Here is a 22,374-nt window from a genome sequence, read left to right on the forward strand (position 1 = left end):
ATATATATATATATATATATATATAATAAATATAAATAAAATGTAGACTAAAAATGAAAACGGAAAATACAAAAATAGAAAATATAATAGTAGTGACACTGACATCAAATTATCAATATTTATCAACACCAATATGAGAGCTGATTTGTGATATTTCTATTCTCAGTTGTTGACTGTACTCTTCTGAATAATAACAATATACAGACAATAATAATAATAATAAAAAAAACAGATAACATGTACTACATGCTGTATCATACTCTAGAAATATTTTTTGTCACAATAAAGGTCATTTTATAGTGCCTTATTAATCTGACTTAATGTAGGCCCAAAGCGTGGAAATTTTTTTTTTGTTTGTCTGTTTTTTTTTTTTTTTTTTTTTTTGAATGGTTTTTATTTAGATTTTAGTATCTGATAAACGGGTATGTGAGCTCTCTTCTCTTTGCCCCATTCACTTATACAACCTGTCCGATGGCCTTTTGATTGCTTTTGACACCCTGCTGACGACTACTGCCTCTCTCCCCACATATCTTGATCGGGTGGCCTATGGCTGCCTTCCTCACCATTCACAGTTACAATGGCCTTTAATGGCTCTCCCCCCACAGACACCTCAATGAGGCTGGATCTGTGATGGGCTCCTCTGAACCACACCTTATGGGGCAGTTAAGTGGCCCATCGCAGAAAAGAACCTATACTGGGGGAGGTTGTGTCTCCTCTTGCCACATTCTGTTTAGATGGATGAGCTGGAGAGGACAAACAAACATTTTAGCTTCAGTTTCTTTCAGAGAACCAGCTTTTTTTCAAGTCCAACCTAAAAACAAGTATTAACAGAAATGAAACATAGACAGGTGTTTCAGAAGAATCCATGATTTAAGGTCAAACATACACTTTACACAATGTAAGTCTTTGATATATAGCTGATGCAACACTATCCATACATTCCAACTTGATTTATGGAACAGTTGCCCTAGTGCATTAAATGTTATGCAATGTTATATAATTCCTTACTTTTGGCTATCTGCTTGGGAGGCTTTGTATAAATATATAATACAATATAAACCTTATACTATATTTCTGAACAAATAAATGCAGACTTGGTGAGCATAAGAGACATATTTCATAACCTCAAACTTTTGAATAATGTCTACTGAATATATTTGACAAAAAAATGTAAATAAATAAATAAACTAATCCAAACAAGACAGTATTTTAGTGTATTAATAGCATCATAACAGCAGATCTTGAATCATAAGCTGATGTATGCACAAGTGTGACTGCAATGACATCACTCGTACACTTCAAGGAAGTACTATATAATACATTTAAGTTTATTTATTTATTTACACTAAAGTGATTTGAGCACAGGAACCTTAACATCTCTCTGTTTCAGTCAAACTAGTATTTCATTTCCTGACACAACCATTATATAATCAGATAAAATGGATTTGATATTTACTGAGGGATACAAAGAAAAAAATAAAATAAAGAGAGGGAGAAAGAGACTTCAATATTAAAGAACATACACAGGAAAAATAACTAATGAGACAAATTAAATACAACTATAAGAGAATATATTATGTTGTTTTTGATAAAGACAACCAAAAGTTGACAATAAGAAAATAATACTCATAAGGAGAGAGAAATAACACAAGGAAATGTGTGAGAGAGCACTGTGTATTTCACAATAATAAGAAGAGGCAGCTTTGCCCAAAAACACGAAGACGTGTTAAAAAATGACATCTAGCTGAAAAAGATGCTTATAAAGATTCCTAACAAGACCCTAAAGAGAAATGATTTTAAAAGGGAGGTGACATAAAAAGCTAGTGAGAGAAAACAAACCCCAGACTTGAAGAATCAAGATGTGGTGTAAAGAAACCGCATTAAAAGGCCGGTTTGAGTTTCCACTGAGAGATTGCGATTCAAGAGTTCTTTCAGATTTGATGTATATGCATCTGAGTAAAAGAAAAACCCTTTAACCGCTGCTGTCTTTTACGATCTACTACACACCACCCCTTCTTCAGTATCTTTAGAGTTTGGGTGTTTTTCTCACTTTGTTCTGAGCACAGATTTTCCAGGAAAAACAGAGTCATATTATTTTCATTTGTGTGTGGTGTGACAGATGCAGCTTCACCCTATGGAGGAATGCTTTTAGGTGTGTTCTAAAAGTATGCAGGTGTGTGTGTGTGTGTGTGTCCAGGTCACTTGTGATTCTCTGGGAGTGTTAGGTGGAGTCGTCAAACAATGGGTTTTTCACCTCCATCTCTCCAGTCTAAAGAGGGAAAAACAACAACAAATTTAGCAAAATACACAATGGTCATACTTGTTTAGCTAATGTTTTTTTGTTTTGTTTTTTAATATTAGGACTGCATTTATAAATCAATTTCTGAAGGCATGGGACACCAAAAACTGTAGTAATGGCAACTGAAAATTCAACTGGAATTCATTTACATTTAAAATTTTTACACTAGAAAATTTTAGTAATTTTATTCATATTTTAAAGCAATACCTTTTTTTTACTGTATTTTTAATCAAATAAATACAGCCTTGGTGAGCATAAGACTCTTAAAATAAAAAAATATATATATATATTACACACCTTACACCTTTGAATGGAAGTGTGCATGCATTATATATTTTACAACAAATTTAGTAAAAAAAAACTAATCAATAATTTTTTTTTTCCTATTAATTAATTTAAAATTTAAACCACATTATTTAGAAATATATATACTTATTATATACATATTATCATAAAAACACATTTATAAAATCAAAATAAATAGAGATGCTTAATGCTAAAAAGCTGCTGAATGCAAAAATGTTTACACACCGGTGCTAGTCCAGGGCACTCGTACACAGTGAAATCTCCCACTTCATTCTCCTCATCTGATGTGGCCCCAGACTCTGAGACTTTAGGTTCTGCTTTATGTCTGTGTTCAAAATAAAAATCATTATATTAACATCTTTAACAGATATAACTCACATGCAAAGTTTAGTAAATACATATTTTTCCACAGGGAAAAGGCTGCTTCATCTTCATTATCATGATGTCATAACCTTCGCACAATAGCACAGTGATAACAGAAAGGGATTTGACATATCAATCTGTGTATTTACATTTCATAATCAAAAGTTTATCCAACTATAAAAGTAGTGCAGCATCAAAAAGGATGATTTAGACAACTTTACACTCAAACAAAAAGGCCTATGTTTTTTTTTCCCAAATAATGCAGGTAATAAAAAAACATACACTACTTTATAAAAAGTTTAAATAAGTTTTAGTTGTCAGTCAACATTATGCCATAAATGCCGTTGAGCAAACATATTTTGAAACCAGTACTCTTAGCATGATTCATATGAAGTGCAATGTATATATGTACATGAAAGTGGAAGCAAATAAGAAGGAAGGATATGAGTAAGGAAAATTATATTCACGGTCTTGGTCAGCATTCTCTTAAACCAACTTACAAAAAATACACAAATAGTGTTAAAGGAAATCACAGGGACCGAGAGCTGAGAGGAGAAAAGGAGCAGCTAAAGCGACTAAACTAATGAAGAGATATATATTGTGCTTACTTCTCCATTGAGAGCATCTGTTGTTTCTGATGCTGGTAGTGATACATCTGAGCACTGTGAGCCAGGGTTTTATCCCCAGACTAAAACATGGAAAGAGATGGTCGTAAACACACAATGCAAGAAGTGTCAAAGTGTAAAACTGGCATTAATGCGAATGCTCTTACTGAAGCATGATTATGATTGGGACCAGCAGCATGAAACGCAGGGTAATCAACTTTCTGAGCCAGATGAGTTTCTCTCTGTAACCTGGAAAAGACCAAAAAAAATAAAATAAATAAAAATAAAAATCAGGCTAAAGTTCAAGAGAAATACAGAGTTAGAAAAAGCACTATAAATAACAAAATTAATAAATTATATAAAATTATTTATTTTTATACTAACATGATATTTATTTTTATTATTTAAAAGTATAAAAAGGGATAAAAATATTACAATATATTATTTATCAAAAGGAAAAATATAAAAGGATACATTGACAACAAAATTACAATTTATATTTATTTAAAAATGTAATTTATTTATAACATTATATTATCTATAGCTATATTTAACATTATTTGATATTATAATTATAATAAATTTAATATTATTATAATATATTTTTACAAGTTATATTAATGCAAAACTAAATAACTGTTTTCTCCCCCTAAAGTAGTTAAATATCACAGAACTAACTTTTATCTGCTTCTTTCTTCATTAGTTTGAACAGGAAGTTTTTAGAAACACACTACAGTGGCGTGATAATGGTTTGGGCTTATGTCACAAACTGACTGACACATAAAAATAATAAAGATTCAAATTACCTGACCCAGCAGACAGCAGCGATGATAAGCGCCGTGGACCCCACAATAATGCATAGAGAGATCATCACTGCTCCCAATGATACAAACACACACACAATTATAAGAGAAAGAGAAATAGAGACAGACAAGAAAAACTATGAGGAGGACTGTCACATACAGAACATCTTCATCAAAATAAGGGATGTGTGTGAAGTGTGTAAACTGACACATGCTAGAGACGTTTCGATATAATTCAGAGAGGCTCACAGTGTACTAACATCTGAGGACAAGCCAATTATAAAAGTACAAAAGATGTGATGGACCTGCTTTAAAATGCTGTCTTTGTAAATCAGTTAAATGGCATTAAAAATAGCACACAGAAAGATTTCTGTGGAAACTGGGTCAATGCATGCTGAAATGATTGAAAAAAAAAAAAAACAACTCACAACACATTGCTCATAATTAGGCTTTAAACCAAATCAGAAAAAACACTTAGAGACACATACAGACTAGCAGGCTGTCTCTGGAGGAGTGGGGGGAGATGATCGGCCCGTGGCGGTCGGACAAGTTTGTGACCGGCTGGGGAGATTTAGGGGTCTGGTGTGTTGGTGTGGATGGGCCGCTGGTCGTTGGTTCTACAGCTGGGGGTTTGTACAGACTCTTCTGCTTCGATTCTGAATGGGATTGCAGAGGAGACTGTGAGCGAGAGTCTAGAGAGGAGGTGAAGAGACAGAGAGAGTCAGAAAAACTTAATTTTTTATTAGTAACATGCATTGCTAAGGACTTCATTTAGACAGCTTTAAAGGCGATTTTCTCAATATTCTGATTGTTTTGCAACCTCAGATTCCATATTTTCAAATAGTTGTATCTCGGCCAAATATTGTCTGTTCCTAACAAACCTTACATCAATGGAAATATTATTTATTCAACTTTCAGGTGACGTACAAATCTCAATTTTGAAAAATGTACCCTTATGACTGGTTTTGTGGTCCAGGGTCACAAATATGAGGCAGGACCGTGTTATTTTTATCTTTACTTCAGCGTAAAAAAAATATTTTACGTCCCTAAAGTTACTACATTATTTTCTTGTTTAACAGCATTTTTCCACCGTTAACTAAGCGGCAAAGATTTCTGCAATCCGAATGTACCGTTGTTCGTTTTACTCTGCACTACATTAAAACAGAAACTTCACACATAGCAAAGAGCGAGCGAGGTGCAAAATTCAGAAGGGTTTGCTATGAATCATGACCACTATAACCGCTACACTACCTCACTAACCATAACCACACAGATTTTAAGAGCAGATAGTTCAAACCTGGCTGTTTGACTTCTGACATTTGCTGCTTGGAAATGATGGAGGACAGATAGTCGATTTCTTCATCCACGTCAGGATGAGAGGCTGTGGAATTAGAGATAGAATGTCATGTGGTAAAAATATCAAAAGACAAACATGCTTTTTTTTAACTGCCATTGAACAGGAACAAAAATCATGGTACCATTTTTTTTCTGTACTTCATATTAAATGCAGCTCAGTCTCAATTGTATTGAGAGTATATTATCAAACTTATTATATATAAATATTCACATACATAATCTGTGAGGGAAGTGTGATGAGTGGGCTGTGTGTGTCCTGAGAGTGAGAGTGTGCCAGAGTGTTGTTTGTTTGACACGCTCTAAAGAGAAAACAAAGGCAGCTCATGGTTTAATGGTACGCTTGGCCAGACAGTAAGCTGCATTCCAAGACTATGGAAGAACGTCCCTCTTGACAACCAGCCTGAGTGTGTGTGTGTGGTCAGGGAGAGGGGGTGTGTGATCACTCATTACCTCTCACACGGCAGAACGCAACACAAACTCCTACAACATTCAGAATGGAAAGAGTTGTGAGTTTTGAATCAGTAAATCAACTGATCTGAAATATAATTATATATATGTATATAATATATTAATGCTGACCAAAATATAATTATATACATTTATATAATATATTAATATATAATTTATAATGGCATAAAACAATACTGAATATTTTGTAAATGTTGATTAAATTATTCAGCACTGGTTAGTAAATGTTAAACCACCAACAAAATAAGATCATATTATATATATATATATATATATATATTTATAATATATATATATATATATATATATATATATATATTATATATATATATATATATATATATATATATGGTAAAAGTTCTTAACCTTAGATGGTTAATTTTATACAACCAAAAGATAAGATAGAATATACTGCAAATATAAATTACATTAACCAGCCCCTAATTTCATAAAAATCACCAAAATATTAGTAAACTATAAATATTCATTACATCATCTAGACCCAGTTGGTTTTTATTATTTTTTTATATATATATATGTGTGTGTGTGTGTGTGTGTGTGTGTGTGTGTGTGTGTGTGTGTGTGACATAATATATCGCAAATATCAGTTACATCAAGCCCTAGTTGATTAATTTTAAATAATAATCACAATACAACACAATGACATCAACCAACCCTAGTTGATTAATTTTATATAATCAAAAAAAAATACAATGTTAATATTATTTATATAAGAATATCATAAAATATAATAAAAAATAAGAATATATTGTCAATATATAATAATATATAATCAACAAGCCCAAGGTAGTTAAGGTAGTTTTATAACAATATAATTATATGCATTATGTCATCCAGCCCTAGGTTGGTCATTTTGTTAAAATAAAATAATATTGAACACACTGTAAATAAATATTTAATTTATTTACCAGCTATAGTTTGCTAATTTTAGATAGTAAAAAATGTATTGCATCTCCAAGCTCTTAATATAACCAACAAAATAATGTTGACTATATCATAAATAATCAATATATCGCCCAGCCCTGGTTTTGTTTGCTCTTTCTTGAAAAAACATTCTGGCCTGGATTGACACATTGATAAAGATCACAAATTTACACCTACACAAATTTAACAGCCATGGCTTTGCGTGGTGAGGTGTTGCATATTTTACATATCTTATGTCTGCAAAGAGCTGCTGAATAAAAGTGACGTTTCCATACAGCAACTTTATCTTGATTATCAACCTTGCACATAGACTATAAATATCAAAACTTGCCTCAGCACTGTACCATAAAGTACTGACAGACTTGAGCTACTGTTTATTGTCAAGAAGGTTTGTGTTTAGTCTACAGATGACTGGCCATCTGCCTCCTGGAACAAGACTGATGTGATAAAACAGCACATATCGCTGGCTGAACACCCCCGCACTCCACAGCAGGTGTCAAAGGAGGCGGGTCAAACCATCTGTACTTGTTTTGAGTGGACAAGTGAACCTGTAAATCTGTGGTTTACACATAAAGGGGGTGTTCACAAACAGTCCAGCCTGACTAAAGCTGATGAACAATTGAATAAAGTTTAGGTGCTAGAAGAATAGACAACTTGTTCCACAACTTTACATGCAATTTAATCTGTAAACACTATAACTGTAAGAATTCATATTATTATTACAAAATCAAATGAGTATTTTTATATTATATATTATAATATTATGTTTATTTTTTTTTGATTTTTTTATTGCTAACTACAAGTCTGCACTTCACTGGTGATGTGATTTTTTTTTTTTTTAAATAAAAGATTGTAAAAGATTATTGGAGTATGTTTTAAAGGAAGATGCTATTTCAGTCTTTCTCCCTTAAAATTTCAGGTTTAGTTCAATGTGTGAAAATTGTTTCTACATCTACATTTTTTTTCAGAATGGCAATGTTAAGACATTATGTTTTCACAAAATTGTGCCTTGATACTACAGACCATTTACTGTTTGAATTTGCATGTACAATGAGCATATTAACAAAAAACAAATGCATGAATACATACTTCAAAAATCCTGATGAAAATATATATAATCCTGGCTGCTTTTGTCATAATATAATTTGGGACACACTATTTTCTCTGACTTTCTTTAACTAGCCAGATATAAAGCACTGAAACTAATAGGCAGGAAACCGGCTATTTTTGAAGTTTTGGACACGATTATTCTGCCACCTAGTGATGGCTTTACTAAAATGCAAAAGTGTTTTTGACAGAATTGAGTGCTCAAATCAAAAAACAAAAGTACAGTTATTATATGTGATTCACTGACATGCAAGTTAACACAGATAGTACTACCAGCCAGTCTGTTTCAGTCAATATGATAATTAAAATAGCCACGTAAGTGTTAAAATCAGGCAGGTGTTTATTTTTTGTCCGTTGTCTCTCTCTCTCTCTCTGTCTGATCAGTGCTGCAAGAACGAGACTGCTGACCTACATAGACGGATGATGATTAGTATCAGACACTTCGGTTTAGCTGATGGCTGTTAAATACCTTGTCAGTGTGGCCCAAATTCAAGGGCAGGAGAAAAAAATCATCAGGATTTCAAAAAAATAATGGGGTATTAAAATCCAAATTAATTTTATTGTTCTTTAAAACTCTAAAACACCCTGTGTTGTTCACTAGTAACCATATTAAAGCAAAGAGACTGGTGACGCAGGACTGTTTGCGCAGTAAACTCTTTAACAGCAGGTTCCACCTTGGTCTAACATTAACTATCACTTTATTTGCGCTCCTTGAATCTTTAAGACTCTGCTGTAAGGCATTTCAAAAGGCCAGAGGTAAAGGTGTAAGAGACAAAACTGCTTTCAAAATCAAGGTAAACTATCCTACTTGAGAATACAGAACAGCTAACGTTTAATGAATAGATCTCTGTTTATCGATAATGATGTAAAATGCACTGCTAAACACTAAACACGCAGGCTCTAGTTACACAAATGAAACGCTTGAAATGAAAGCAGCCCTTTATCACACTCTTCATCAGCGAGGCAGGTCTGTGTTTGGAGAGCTGAATCACTCATTACAGGAAAGGTGTTTCAGAGAATGAGAAAGAGGGTAGGAGAGTTGGCATGGATGGGAGACAATGTTTGGGAATTTCCCATGTGTAATCTTATTTTTCAAAACAGTTTATGAATATATAGCTGTCATGGAACTACATTATAGTTGTCAGAGCCATTGATAATAACAAGTTTGTAACATTTTTTGGATCTTAACATTTTGTATTAATATATGCACATTTTAAATATTTCTCACATACAGTATTTATTACATATAACCGTATCACATGACATACTAATCAATTTCATGCACAAAACGTATGCGTGAGAAACTGTTCATTTTTTTTTTTCTCAAGGACGTCTGGGTAGACAGACTTTTAAACATGAAAAGATATAATATTTAAGTTCAGTGTTTGGAGTAACTAGTTACATGCAACAGAATAATGTTATTTAATTACAAAATAAATGTAACTGTAATCTGAAAATGTATAATTAAATTACAGTTACTTATGAAAATGTTAATGATTACAAAAAGGGGGTTACCATCTGAATATTTTCACACATGTAGAGATATGACTGGTTTCTTTCCCAAATTGCATTTACTGCTTTAAAATATAAGACACCAATATTTTAGGAGTTTAGGGCACAGAATTGTACACATGACGCTTATTCATTGACCATTTTATTTCTTCTTTGGGTTTAAGTATATGCTTTATTGTGTAAGATTAGCTGTTTTTTTTTTCCAAGGGCTGTTAGATGTCAATGTTTCCTCTCATAGCTATGCAAAGGTTTTTTAGCTATGATTTTAAATCCTAGTCCTACTGTAAGGTTAACCCTGCCTGTTTTAAATGTTTGAAAATGTTCCAGTGTTAAATTGGATTTGGTTTAGAGAAGGGTGTGCACAGAGACACGCGTGTGCAATATATATGATTGATTTAATTCATTTGTGTCTGCCACACGAGGAGAGACAGAGAGAGAGATTAAGCATTATGCTCATCACAAAACCAACAGAAACAGTGAGAGAGGAGAGAAACGAGAGCAAAAGCACAGGGCAGATGATGGGAGGATCTGCGGTCTAAACCATCAACATCATCTCCTCTGTCACGATGGCATTAGTCACAGGCCAAGGGTTCGGTTAATGAATGCATAGCATTTGGCTTGAGAAAACGGTTCTGTGCCGCCTGACTCACACCAAAGCAACGGCCAGATAGGCAATAGGTGCTAAATAAATGGTGACACAGTAGCCAGAAGGAGGGTAGGGTGAATGTGTGAAAGCCTTCGTACCTTGGTGGTGTTGTTGGAGAAAGTGTGTCCTTGGAGCAACACAATGTCCTGCGTTATCTTCCTCCAATGGGGAGAGGCAGGGGCCACAGTGGGAGGAGCCAGTCTTGCAAAAGTGCCGCCCCTTTCTGGCACAGTCTATGTGATCGGGGCACTTGCTTGCTGAGAAAATAGAAAAAAACATGTTGAAAGAACAACAAAAAAAATTATTTATACAAATAACATAAATCATTATGCAGTAGTGCACCAGGTGTTGATGACAGGTGAAGAAAATGGTGTTCATTAAAAGTCATAATTTCAGCATTCAATCACCTGTGATGTTTTTTTATTGGCGTTGTTGTTTCTGCAGGTAAAGAATATCATGTCCCGTTAAAAATTCATAATGATGTTGTTTTTTTTCTTTCAAATTATGACACAGATAATAAAAAAAACATACTGAGGAAAAAGGGAACATTTATATTACTAAACATTACATAAAATACTCATAAATGATCTTTATTTGCATAGTATCTATTGCACAAAAACAAGTCTCTTTAAAATCAATTTCATTTCTTGATATCCGTTGTTTACCATTTGAAAATAAAAACTGATTAAGAGTTAAACTTTGTTTTAAAATACTTATATTATACTTATATGCAATAAATGTTGTTTTTTTATTTCTATTCATCAAAGAATCCTGAAAAAAATTAGCTTTCTTTTTTTTCACAAAAATATAAAGTAGCACGACTGTTTTCAACACTGATAATAAGAAGAAATGTTTCTTTAACAGCGAATCATATTAGCATATTAGAATGATTTCTGAAGGATCATGGGATTAAAGACCTGAGTAATGGCTGCTGATAACCTTGTTTGCAATCACAATTTTTTTTAAATTATATATATATATATAAAGAAATGTTAGTGTATATCCATATATTTTATTTTCAACTGGTCATGTTCATGCAAAGCCAGAACAGAAGGATATGACGTAAAAGCATCCCGCAGATGCTGTCGATAGAACTTTACTTGAACCTGAAAATTCCTTAAAGCCTCAGAAAAATTCAATGGTAACGGTAACTGAAGTACCCAGTGACATCAATGCTATTGAATTAAGTCTGCCTCATATCCTTGACTGACTCTCAATCGCTCTAGAGAATCTAAAATCAGTCATTGGTACAAACACGCTTGAATGATTCAAATCGGTCCACAGACGCAATCATAATCTCAGCTCCTTCTTTTCAATGATACTTTTTCATACGAGCTCCTATTCTCTATAAATCCTTCAATTTTCTGTGTAATCACCCTGTGGGGGTGCAGAACGAAACTGGGTCAGCAGCAGGTGTGTGTGTGTGCTGTGACAGGGAGTAATTTTAGTATTGTTAAATATACTATTCTAGTTTTTGCTAATTTTTAAGATTTTATTTTTTGTTTTTATTTTAACGTTACTTTAAGTTTTAGTAATTTTGTTGTGTTTTTGATATTTTTATTTATTTGTGTTTATTAATTTTTTTAAAGTTATTTTAGTACCTCAACTAAAATAAGAAATGTTGCCGTGCCAACTAGCTGAATTAAAATACGTTTTAGTTTTGAAATATAATTTATGTTCGTTTTATTTTAATTTATTAATTTTATGATTTTAGCTTTAATCTTCTGTGAGCCTGTGTGTACATTGGTGTACATTTTCTGTTTTATTTTTTTTTCCTTTTTTTGTGAATTTTAAGAAAATATTATAAAATAAATTCATCCAATGCACATCTATTTTGCTGTCATTAAAATGTATTTCTCCATTACACTAGAAATTAGCCACTTTGCTTTTTAAATATTAGTAATGGCACTGAGTCAACAAAAACACTTATTACTTCTACAGGAATTTGGAAATAAAACCATATACTTATGCATATTCCATTACTTAACAACCTGGGAGCTCATGGCATGGTAGGCATTCCTTAAAATAGTATACGATAAAGCTAAAAAACAATTTATGTCTGAAGAAAATTAAAAGTATTTTTACTTCCAGAACCCATAGTGAGACACTCCAAGCAAAATGTCTAATAATTTGAGCTGCCGACTGCTGAGTATAAGTGCTTCAGTGTTGTGTGATGACTGGATCTCTATCCTTCACTCTGACATCATCTGACAGACGTCAGTAGAAACTCACAGCAGAATATCAAAGAATGACACATTTTCCATCCGGAAGAATTTCATTAAGCGTAAAGCAATCATTCACGATTTATCCCAGACAGCTTGTTCTTAAAGGAGAATAGAGCTTAACTGGACTAATGGCCCAAGACAAACTTGTGTTATTATTAAATGATGCTTTTCATTTTTACAGTGACATTTTTATATTCACAAGCCTCCTTGAGGACGATGTGTTTCCAGGCAACAATATTTATTAAAAGAGCTGTTATGAAAGCGTAGAAGTGCGCTGCCAAGGCAAATGCTTCCATACACCACAGCAGTATTGTACATAGACACACATATGTTCTGTTCTAATAGACATTTTAAAGAACAGATTAATAGACTAGAAACTATTTCATATCAAACACCTGATTCTGCAGTACATATCAAGCGGCGACTCAACACACACCAAAATTGCTGACAAATGCACTTTCAAAAAAATAAGCCTGTAAGAATTTTTTTACATTTTTGAAATGCTCATAAAGCCTGCATTTATTTATTAAACATACAGTAATATGGTAAAATATTATTACAATTTAAAATAACTGTTTTTTTTCCATATACTTTGATGGCAATGCCGAATTTTCAGTGTCATGTGATCCATCAGAAATCATTCTAATATGCTGATTTGCTGCTCAAGAATTTCTTATTATTATCAATGTTGAAAACATTGTGCTGCTAAATATTTATATGGAAATCGTGATGAAAAAAAAATGTCTTTTGCAACATATATCTGCACCACCACTTTTGATCAATTTAATGCATCCTTCCTTGCTGAATAAAAGAAATAAAAATTTCAAACTTTTTACTGGTAGTGTCCTTAAAATAATCACTGAAATATATAATATTAACATAAACTGCAAAATCCCAACAAAGCCAGAATCTGTCACAGAACCTGTTGGCAAGTTTCTACCAAGTGATGAATTTATGAGAAAAATATAATAGAGTTTATACCAAAAAAAAAGAAAAAAAAAAAGATGCATATATCTTTATAGAAGATATTTATATAAAGATATCTTTATCTTCAGATGTGTGCCAGAGGTAAAGCTAAGTGGAAGGTGTTTGGATCGATCCCTGCAAGGATCTTGCCATTAGCTTTGACTATATCACAATTGTACCCTTTATCAGATGTTGCTGCTCAATATGCATTGATTTCTGCTCACACTTGTCATAGACCTCCTCATGTCTCATTAGTCTTGATAAAACACCACCAGATTGCTTTTAAATCTGGACGAGGAGTCATGAGAACTGAGATTAACTGACTAATGAAGTGCAACTGTATGTGTGCATGTGAGAGATGCACATTCCTCTAAACACCCCGCTGGGCCGCCCACCTCCAGCCGGTCATGGACATTAATTTACACAATCAACCACAAGCTCAAGCTGTGCTTGGAAATAAGGAGGAAATTTGGAAGCAACAGGTTTTTTAAGCTACTCTGCAGTAAATGTACTTCTATTTAAATAACTACTTGACTACTGTTTTATTTAGCTGAATATTTGATCTAAAATGATCTTGCAGCACAATTACTTTTAGGTAAAATGTTCTTAAAGGAATGTATCACCAAAAAAACAAAAACGAAACTGTTCCTTATATTGTCCCAAACCCCATAACTTTCTTTCTACTATGAAAATCAGTGTTTTTTTTATATATATATAATATATATATATATATATATATATATATATAATATATATATATATATATATATATATATATAGATATATATATACTGGATACCTATATACCGACACTGGACCTCACCGACTTACTGCATGGACAAAATACCACTGAGATTTCAAAATATCTGCTTTTGTTTAGAATCCCATTATTTTAGCAAACAGGGCTCGCAGACTATTTATCAGAAACCATAATGTATTTGGTTGGAGAGAAAATGCTTTGATCGCCAGTCCATCTCTGCTCATCGAAACATCAATGACATAACACTGATCAAAGTCAAACCTGACAGACTACTTAGAATTACATCTGGACTCTTTGAAGGACTAGCTAATAGAAATGAGATGGCCACTGATGTGTATGTAGACATGTAGACCTGGAAAAGAAAGGAGCACTAACCAGTGGATCTTATTGGACACAGGGCCATTTCTAAAGCAAACTTTAAAATATAAAATAAAAAATATATTAAATATATAAAAAATACTATATAACATAATACTGTATCTATTTATATAAAAATAAATAATCTGATATGCTACCATAAGTGTGTTTGTCGGCACTCAAGCATGGCTCATCTAGTAAGAAGTGTTACTGTTGAAATATTTTGTACTCATAACATGATACTAAATGAATGTCCACTTAGTTCCATAATAATAATAATAATAATGATAAAAACAATAAAGTGATTAGTTATTTTTTATTTGAAAAGTATTTAATAAGAAATAAAAAATAAAATAAATCAGCAATTCAACATGGTTATATAATCTATAAAATATAAAAAATAAAGTTAAATGTGATGAGGTATTTTCTATTTGTAAATTAATTAAAATACTTTTTAAAAATACAATAAAAAAAAATCATAATTCCTGCAAGGTCATGTAATCTATAAAATATTTTTGGTTGAATTTTTTCTAATTTTTAGTATGAATCACATTGCAAAACATTGTTACCATAGTATTAAATTGATTTAAATGATTAATTAATTATTAGATAGTTTAGCATTTTGGTCTTATCACACCAGTTCACATTTAAACAAGAGAAAAAAAATGGATGGATTCCTTTTTGGCTGTGCTTTTGTCAGCTAACTTAAATCAGCTAACTTAAAAAATAAGAAATTGAACTGGTTGTAAACACATTGTTGTGACCTTTTGTTTCCTAACACATCTATAATTTTCCTAAAATAACACCAAAACCCCTACTTCAGTTGGTTGTGAAGTAAGATTTTGTCAAAACATCTCTGATCTTTTGCTCAGCCAAAGAAAAGCACACGCGATTACATAAGAAAGATTTGCATATCATAAATCTGATTAAGATTAAAAATGAATATTTCTAACCATCTGCTGCTGGCTGAGAAATCATTAACTGAGCTCTGAGCGGGAAGGAAGCCAACATCAGCACAGACCTGCAGCACAGGAACAGGGACACGCTTACGTGGCAATATTGACAGCTTCCATTTACTTTGTGAGGTAGGATGTGAATCATAAGTGGCCACAAACGTTTAAAAAACCTGTTAAGAAGAAATAAAGTAAATCAAATTTTTCAGCTGGATAATAATTTTGCAGTTGTGATAGGAGATGCCATGAACAGGAAAGTGTGGATGGATAAAGGGAAACTCCCATTGTGTGGACTTCCTGTTGCTCCAGTTAAAGTCAAGCTAAGTGCCAGTTAGTTTTGCCCATTTAATTTGGCTCTCTTCCATGGCCACAGACAAACTCATGTTATTAACCTAGACTTTAGATTTTCTGAAGATGTAAAGCATGCAAATGCAAAAGTTGCTGCCACAACACCACTATGCATTTGCTACAGTGTTCACAGCTTTTTTTAGAACATTGCTATGTAGGTACAAGGTTGCCTTCTGGTCCAAGTCAAACAAATTCATTGCCAAGTTTCGATGATATTCAACGATCGAGATACAGATTGGGACTGTGGGTTTCTTCTCCTGTCTTCATCACTTAAAACAGCAATAGCACACAATTTGATGCGTCATAAATATTCATAGCATTTTGCTTAAACAAACATGCATTCTCAATCCAACATTCTTGATCTGAAAATAGAGCTTTAAAGTTGATTCTGTGAGACTCTCCTAGCTTTACAGGCAATGGGCTCACCTGTTTCCATCCATTTGGCTCTTTCTCACTATCGGTACTTATTAACTTCATGGGAATGGGCTACAGTCCCTGCTGCTATGGAAACTATGCTGTCTGGCTATCACCCGCTACATAGCAAGGTGCTAATGTGATTATGTCTGGATCCAGACCGCACAGAGTGGTAACCATGACTGGGTTACATTTCACACAACTCTCAAATATTATTCTTAAATATAATGGTATATCTCAAAAATTACTTTTTTTATCTGAAACTTTTACATTCACCAAGGCTGCATTTAATTAATCAAAATAAAGTAAATATTATGAAATATTAGGGGTGCACGATAAATATTGGCCGATAATTAATGCGCATCTCGTCAGTAAAGCCGGTTCTCTAATCAGTGGTAAATTCCATCAGGTGCGTGATTTCACATAGAGCGCAAATCCACGCTGATAATGAAGGTGGATTTGCACAGCTTGTCAGTTAACAACGGCTCTGTGTAGTAACAGCTGCTCTATGTGAAACCATGCACCTGATGGAATTTACCGCTGATTAGATAACCGTTTTTCTGACTAGAAGCGCATTAATTATCGGCCGATATTTATTGTGCACCCCTTTTCTATTTTAATATATTTTTAAATGCAATTTATTCCTGTGATGGTAAAGCTGAATTTTCAGCAGCCTTTAACATTACGTCTTCAGTTTCCTTCAGAAATCATTCTAATATGCTGATTTGGTCTTATTATTGCCAACAGTTTAATAGTTTAATATTATAAAAGTAAAAAAAAAAAACTATGCAAACTACGATGTATTTTTTTTTCAGGATTCTTTAATTAATTGAAAGTTCAGAAGAACAGAATCATTTATTTCAAACAATCTTTTTAAACATTATAAACATCTTTACTGTCACATTCAAACAATTTAATGGATCCTTTCTGAATAAAATCCCCAATTTCTTTAAAGAAACCTTACTGACCCAAAATTTTTGTACAGTAGTGTATATTTACACACATACTACATATACATGATATATCCTAATTAATCAAACATCAAAGTATATTTGACTGCATAATGCAGTTTAATTAAATTCTTTAAATTAATATTTTGAATGTGTGTGAGAGTGAAGAAGTGTAGTAGGGCAGGCAGGCTTCCACTCTTCATTTGCACAGAGTAACTGATTACAGATGGATGTAGGATCATTTTAATACTTCAATTCTACAGCAATAAAATATTTGATTGTGGGATTTCTAGGAACAGCAAAAGGGACTTGTGATTATAGATGATACTAATGGGGATCACCTATAGTTAAAGCATTGTTCTACAACCATACAAACTCAATCAGGCCACTGAAAACTTGCCTGTTAAGATTGGAAAATGAATATGCAGCTTTTTACATCCTACTTAGTATCCTTACAATATTATGAAATAAATACACATTTAAACAGTTATTAACAGGAGAATTCTCCTGTATTGAACACAATAGAGTTTTTGTTACATCAGACTGTGCTTCAAGCGTCTGAGGGTCTCTTCTCTGCCTGGCTTAGATCCTAATTATCATTAACAAAAACCCAATGATGACACACATCCTCATTAGTGAGAGAAGTGCAGTGGACCACAGGAAATGAGAACCCAGATTTACGCCCACATCTTTCAATAGCCACATTAAGACATTAAAGAGCCCTGCGAAGGAAACCTCCATTTTGGTTTAGAAAGCTTCCGTACAGTACATGTGTACGCAATGTGGGAAGACTTACGGGTGGATGTTTGCTGTGTGTTACTGAGCACTCAAGGGTGTGTTTGGATTTTATAGTGCATATTATACATGTTAACCATGTTTGATTGTGCCTTTACTTTATAAGAAGTACACATTTTGAGTCTCACCACCAGAATGGCAGATAACACAACCGCAGCTGCTTTGTTCTCACATGGCGCGGTTTGTATACAGTACGTGGCCTCATTCAGGGATCTGCTGCAGAGATAAGCTGCCGCTCTCAATGTGAGCTCTGCAAATCATCATTGTGGCAACAACAAGCTGTTTCCAGATCTCTGTAGAGCCTTAGATCCTCACGTTCCCCTGAGACAGCAAGCGCAGGGTCCAATTCTGCAGTTACCACAGCAACACAGCTAACCTTTTCTCAATCCACTCCATCACCTCCGAAGAGAGCAATGCAGTACTCAGACACCTCACATTACCCAAACACTTCTTATGTAAGTGCATTACGAAGTGAGCTGTGTTCAGAAGAACTGCAGCATAATGGAAAGAGAATGTTCCCCATATGTGAAACAGCAGGGTTAATTTCTTACATCTCTTTTACCCTGTGCTTTATGGGGAACAGGGTTAAAGTGGCATTTTAAGGTTCAAATTTCAAGTTTTTTTCAGATTGGTATGCTATTGTGCACAAACTAAATAGCCTATTTTCCAGCTTACCACTTGATTATACCAAAGCAGCTTCAAAAGGCTGCAATTAACAGAACTTACAAATGAAAATAAAAGAAGGCTCAGGACATAGCCCTGTTGTACCTCAAACCTTACAAATAAACGCAAAACATTTCCTTGTTCTGAGTGAGTGGTATGACTATAGGACATGTTTGAATAAGCATAACAAAATACACTCCTTGGGTATAGATTAACCAGGAACATTTTCTTCAAGGAAAATGTCTCTGCAGCACAATGATTGGTTGCCTACCCTGCCACTGTGATCGGCTGTTTCTGTAATAAAAAAAAAAAAAACGGAACTATTAAAAATAAATCAGCAATACAAATAAACCTGAAATGAAATAAAATATAAATTTTAAATAATAAATAAATAAATAAATAAATAAGAAAACCAAAATAGAAAAATGAAAACTAGAAATGTTGACTCGACAAATAGTCTAACTGAAATAAATGTTAAGCTGAAGTGCCAAAATTACTGCAACTAAAATTAAAATGTGAACTGAAAGCATAAAAAATAAAAGTTAATTCAAAACATTAATAAACACTATAATAGCATATAAATACTACTAAAATAACACTGAATGTGATACTGTCCAAAAATCAACCTGATTTTGTCAAACTGGTGAGAAAAAGTCTAAATTAAAGATGAACACCAATGACTGCACCTTTTATGACAGTGAAAACCTTTATGGAAAAGAATGTGACTATAAATAATAAAACAAATAATAATATTAATTAAAATAATAATATTATTAAAACACTACTACGACTAATACTAATAATAATAACAAATAATATTAAAAACAAAATAAAATGAAAAAAAAAACATAACTGCCGGTATGAATGCATAAAAAAATTATTATGAAAATTAACATCACTCTGTTACAGATATCATAGCATAGCATTTATGAAATTATGATAATTTTTATAAATGCTCCTCAAACAAGCAGCAAACCATTTGGGGGTTGCTTTTTATAAACAGTCTACAGGTTGCTTTGTTCACCTGTGCGAAACAAGCTTGATTATCCACACAAGGTCTGGTCACCATCTGTGAAATGACTGCATGGCTAGCGGCTCTAACCACAATTCTGTCTTTCTGTGTGATATATGACATGCTATTCTGTGGCGATCAGATCAACAGCCTGAGGGGGGAGTTCAATGTGGCAGCTTTTTTGAAGTCACATGCTAGAGAACAACAAACAATCTACTTTACAATGGAAAACATGCATAAACATGTTTAGGCACTGGGACACGAGATAAGAGAGAGAAAGAAAGACTGATCAGCCTCAGGACATGTTACAGAACACTGAAAACCCCTAGAGCAATACTTAGGTAAGAAAGGATTATATTAGCACATATACAGTATATATGAATATTTTAATCTTTCCTGTTTGATGACCCACACAGTTTTATCCAGCAACTGCATACTAAGGGTGCTCATTGTGCAGATGTGTGTCAGTGAGAAAGCGATTGTGATAGTGTCCTGCCAGTGTCCAGCTGTTGTCATTTCCACAGGGGTCTGGAAAAGAAGCTTGGACAGATAATCTCTTCTTATGTTCTCCATAATTACTGCACTCACATCCCACAATTCAGTTCACACTGCCCACTATGAAACTCTTAGACTATTACAATGAACATTTGAGCCATCAATCAGACACTGACTCGATGAGCATAGAAAATAAATAAAATATATGGATTTCCTCGAGTCATATTTCCAGTAAAGTGCAAATGGGTCACCACATGCTGAATAAGAGCGATATATATATATATATATATATATATTTTTACATTTACATTTAGTCATTTAGAAGACGCTTTTATCCAAAGCGACTTACAAATGAGGACAATGGAAGCAATCAAAAACAACAAAAGAGCAATGATATATAAGTGCTATAACAAGTCTCAGTTAGCCTAACCACAGTATACGTAGCAATATATATATTAAAAAAAAAGAATTCTAATTTCTAAAAACTGTGGTACAGCTGGGTGATTGCCAATTATTGCATGATCTAAAATTAGTTTCAGTAAAAAAAGAAAAAGAAAATGTTCAAAAATGCAGTAATAACTTCCACTAAAGCTAAAATAAAGGAGCTGAAGTTCATCTAAAAGTCACGCTGTCCCTCCTACATTAAATGTATATAAATAAAATTAAAATGTACATGACTCTGTATTTCAATAATGAATATGTTAATGGTTGTGCAATGTAAGCATCATTTTAAAAGCATGCAAATACATGATAATAGCTACTATAAATTAGACTTAAAATGCAACACTCAGTTTAATGCAACGGTATATAATCTATGTCCAGGAGGGGAAAGAGCCACAAGGAAATTCTATTATAATTTCCTTTCCTCCTTCAATATTTTTTTTTTTTTTTTTTACTTTTTTTCTTCATTTGTTCAACCAGATTAGGGTCATCTTAAATCTCAATCCGGTTCATTCTGGCAAAAATCTTCTATAAAAGTGTAGTAAAGAATAACCCACATATATAAACGACAGAAATTCAAAAATATAAATATTCAAACTCAAATTCAGCTTTGGAAATCGACGATATAACATATTTAAATACAATTTGAACCACTTTAAACAGTGTTCTCACATCACATACTATGAAATACATAACAAATGTTTCAAAACAAATGGCCTATAATAAATAAAAGCTCACAAAAGCTGCTGAGCCACTACCATATGTCAGACAGACAGAGACTTACCCGGCATACTCGCACCGACGGCGGCCAAGATTACGCAGATCAAGACCCCGGGCAGGAGGAGGGAGGCCCGGGCTCGCCGAGCGCTCCGGCTCAGGCAAAACAACATCCTTCACTGCGCTTCTCAAGTCCAGGACAGCAGATAAAAGCTCCGGAGTGTCATTCCCTCATCTGTGTGGGTCGGATGGACGTACACTACCGAGAGAGACAACCTGGCCCGAATAAAGATGGGAGCGTCAACACAAGAAGAGTGTTAAGCCGCTGCCTGTGTGGTAACGTTACAGAGCTAAAGATAGAGGAGAGAGAGATTGAGGAGGAGGAGGAGGAGGAGGACCTCCAGTGATAAACACGCTACAGGAGAGATTAAAACAGTTTCAATGAGCTCGTGACGCAATCACGCTGACGTGGGTGCTTCTTCTCTCAGGTGAGGGAACGTTCTGTTAACAAAACGAAAGATATTTAAATTTTAAGTAAAGACTTATTTGTCACGGGACAAAGAAAATAATTTATTTGAAAATAAAAAATAATAGCAGAGCATGTTATCAAACTGTAAGTTGTCACAGTGGGGAACTTGCCATTAAAGGAATGATTCACCCAAAAATGAAAATTTATTCACCTTCGGAACATGCAAGATGTAGATGAGTTTGTGTCTTCATCAGAACAGATTTGAAGAAATTTAGCCAAACGACTGATAAAAACATCACAATAATCTACACCTAAACTTCATGAATCCGTCAATCTTGTAAAGTGAAAATCTGTATGTTTGTAAGAAACAAATCCATATTTGAGACATTTGAATATTAT

The 22,374-nt window shown here is 33.5% G+C and overlaps 1 protein-coding gene across 1 annotated transcript; it reads right to left on the reverse strand.

Moving 5' to 3' along the window:
• Nucleotides 1-851: 851 nt before the first annotated feature.
• LOC109046010 (neural proliferation differentiation and control protein 1-like) lies at nt 852-21,937 on the reverse strand. Its single transcript, XM_019063817.2, has 9 exons — nt 21,574-21,937; nt 10,509-10,667; nt 5,674-5,757; nt 4,865-5,068; nt 4,380-4,446; nt 3,741-3,822; nt 3,577-3,656; nt 2,831-2,930; nt 852-2,269 (listed from the first exon to the last, which is right to left on the reverse strand). Exons 1-9 carry the CDS (start codon nt 21,677-21,679, stop codon nt 2,222-2,224), a joined length of 930 nt encoding a protein of 309 aa, XP_018919362.1. The 5' UTR covers nt 21,680-21,937; the 3' UTR covers nt 852-2,221.
• Nucleotides 21,938-22,374: the final 437 nt, after the last annotated feature.

The sequence above is a fragment of the Cyprinus carpio genome, chromosome B21 (genome assembly GCF_018340385.1).
Source record: "Cyprinus carpio isolate SPL01 chromosome B21, ASM1834038v1, whole genome shotgun sequence".
Taxonomy (NCBI): Eukaryota; Metazoa; Chordata; class Actinopteri; order Cypriniformes; family Cyprinidae; genus Cyprinus; species Cyprinus carpio.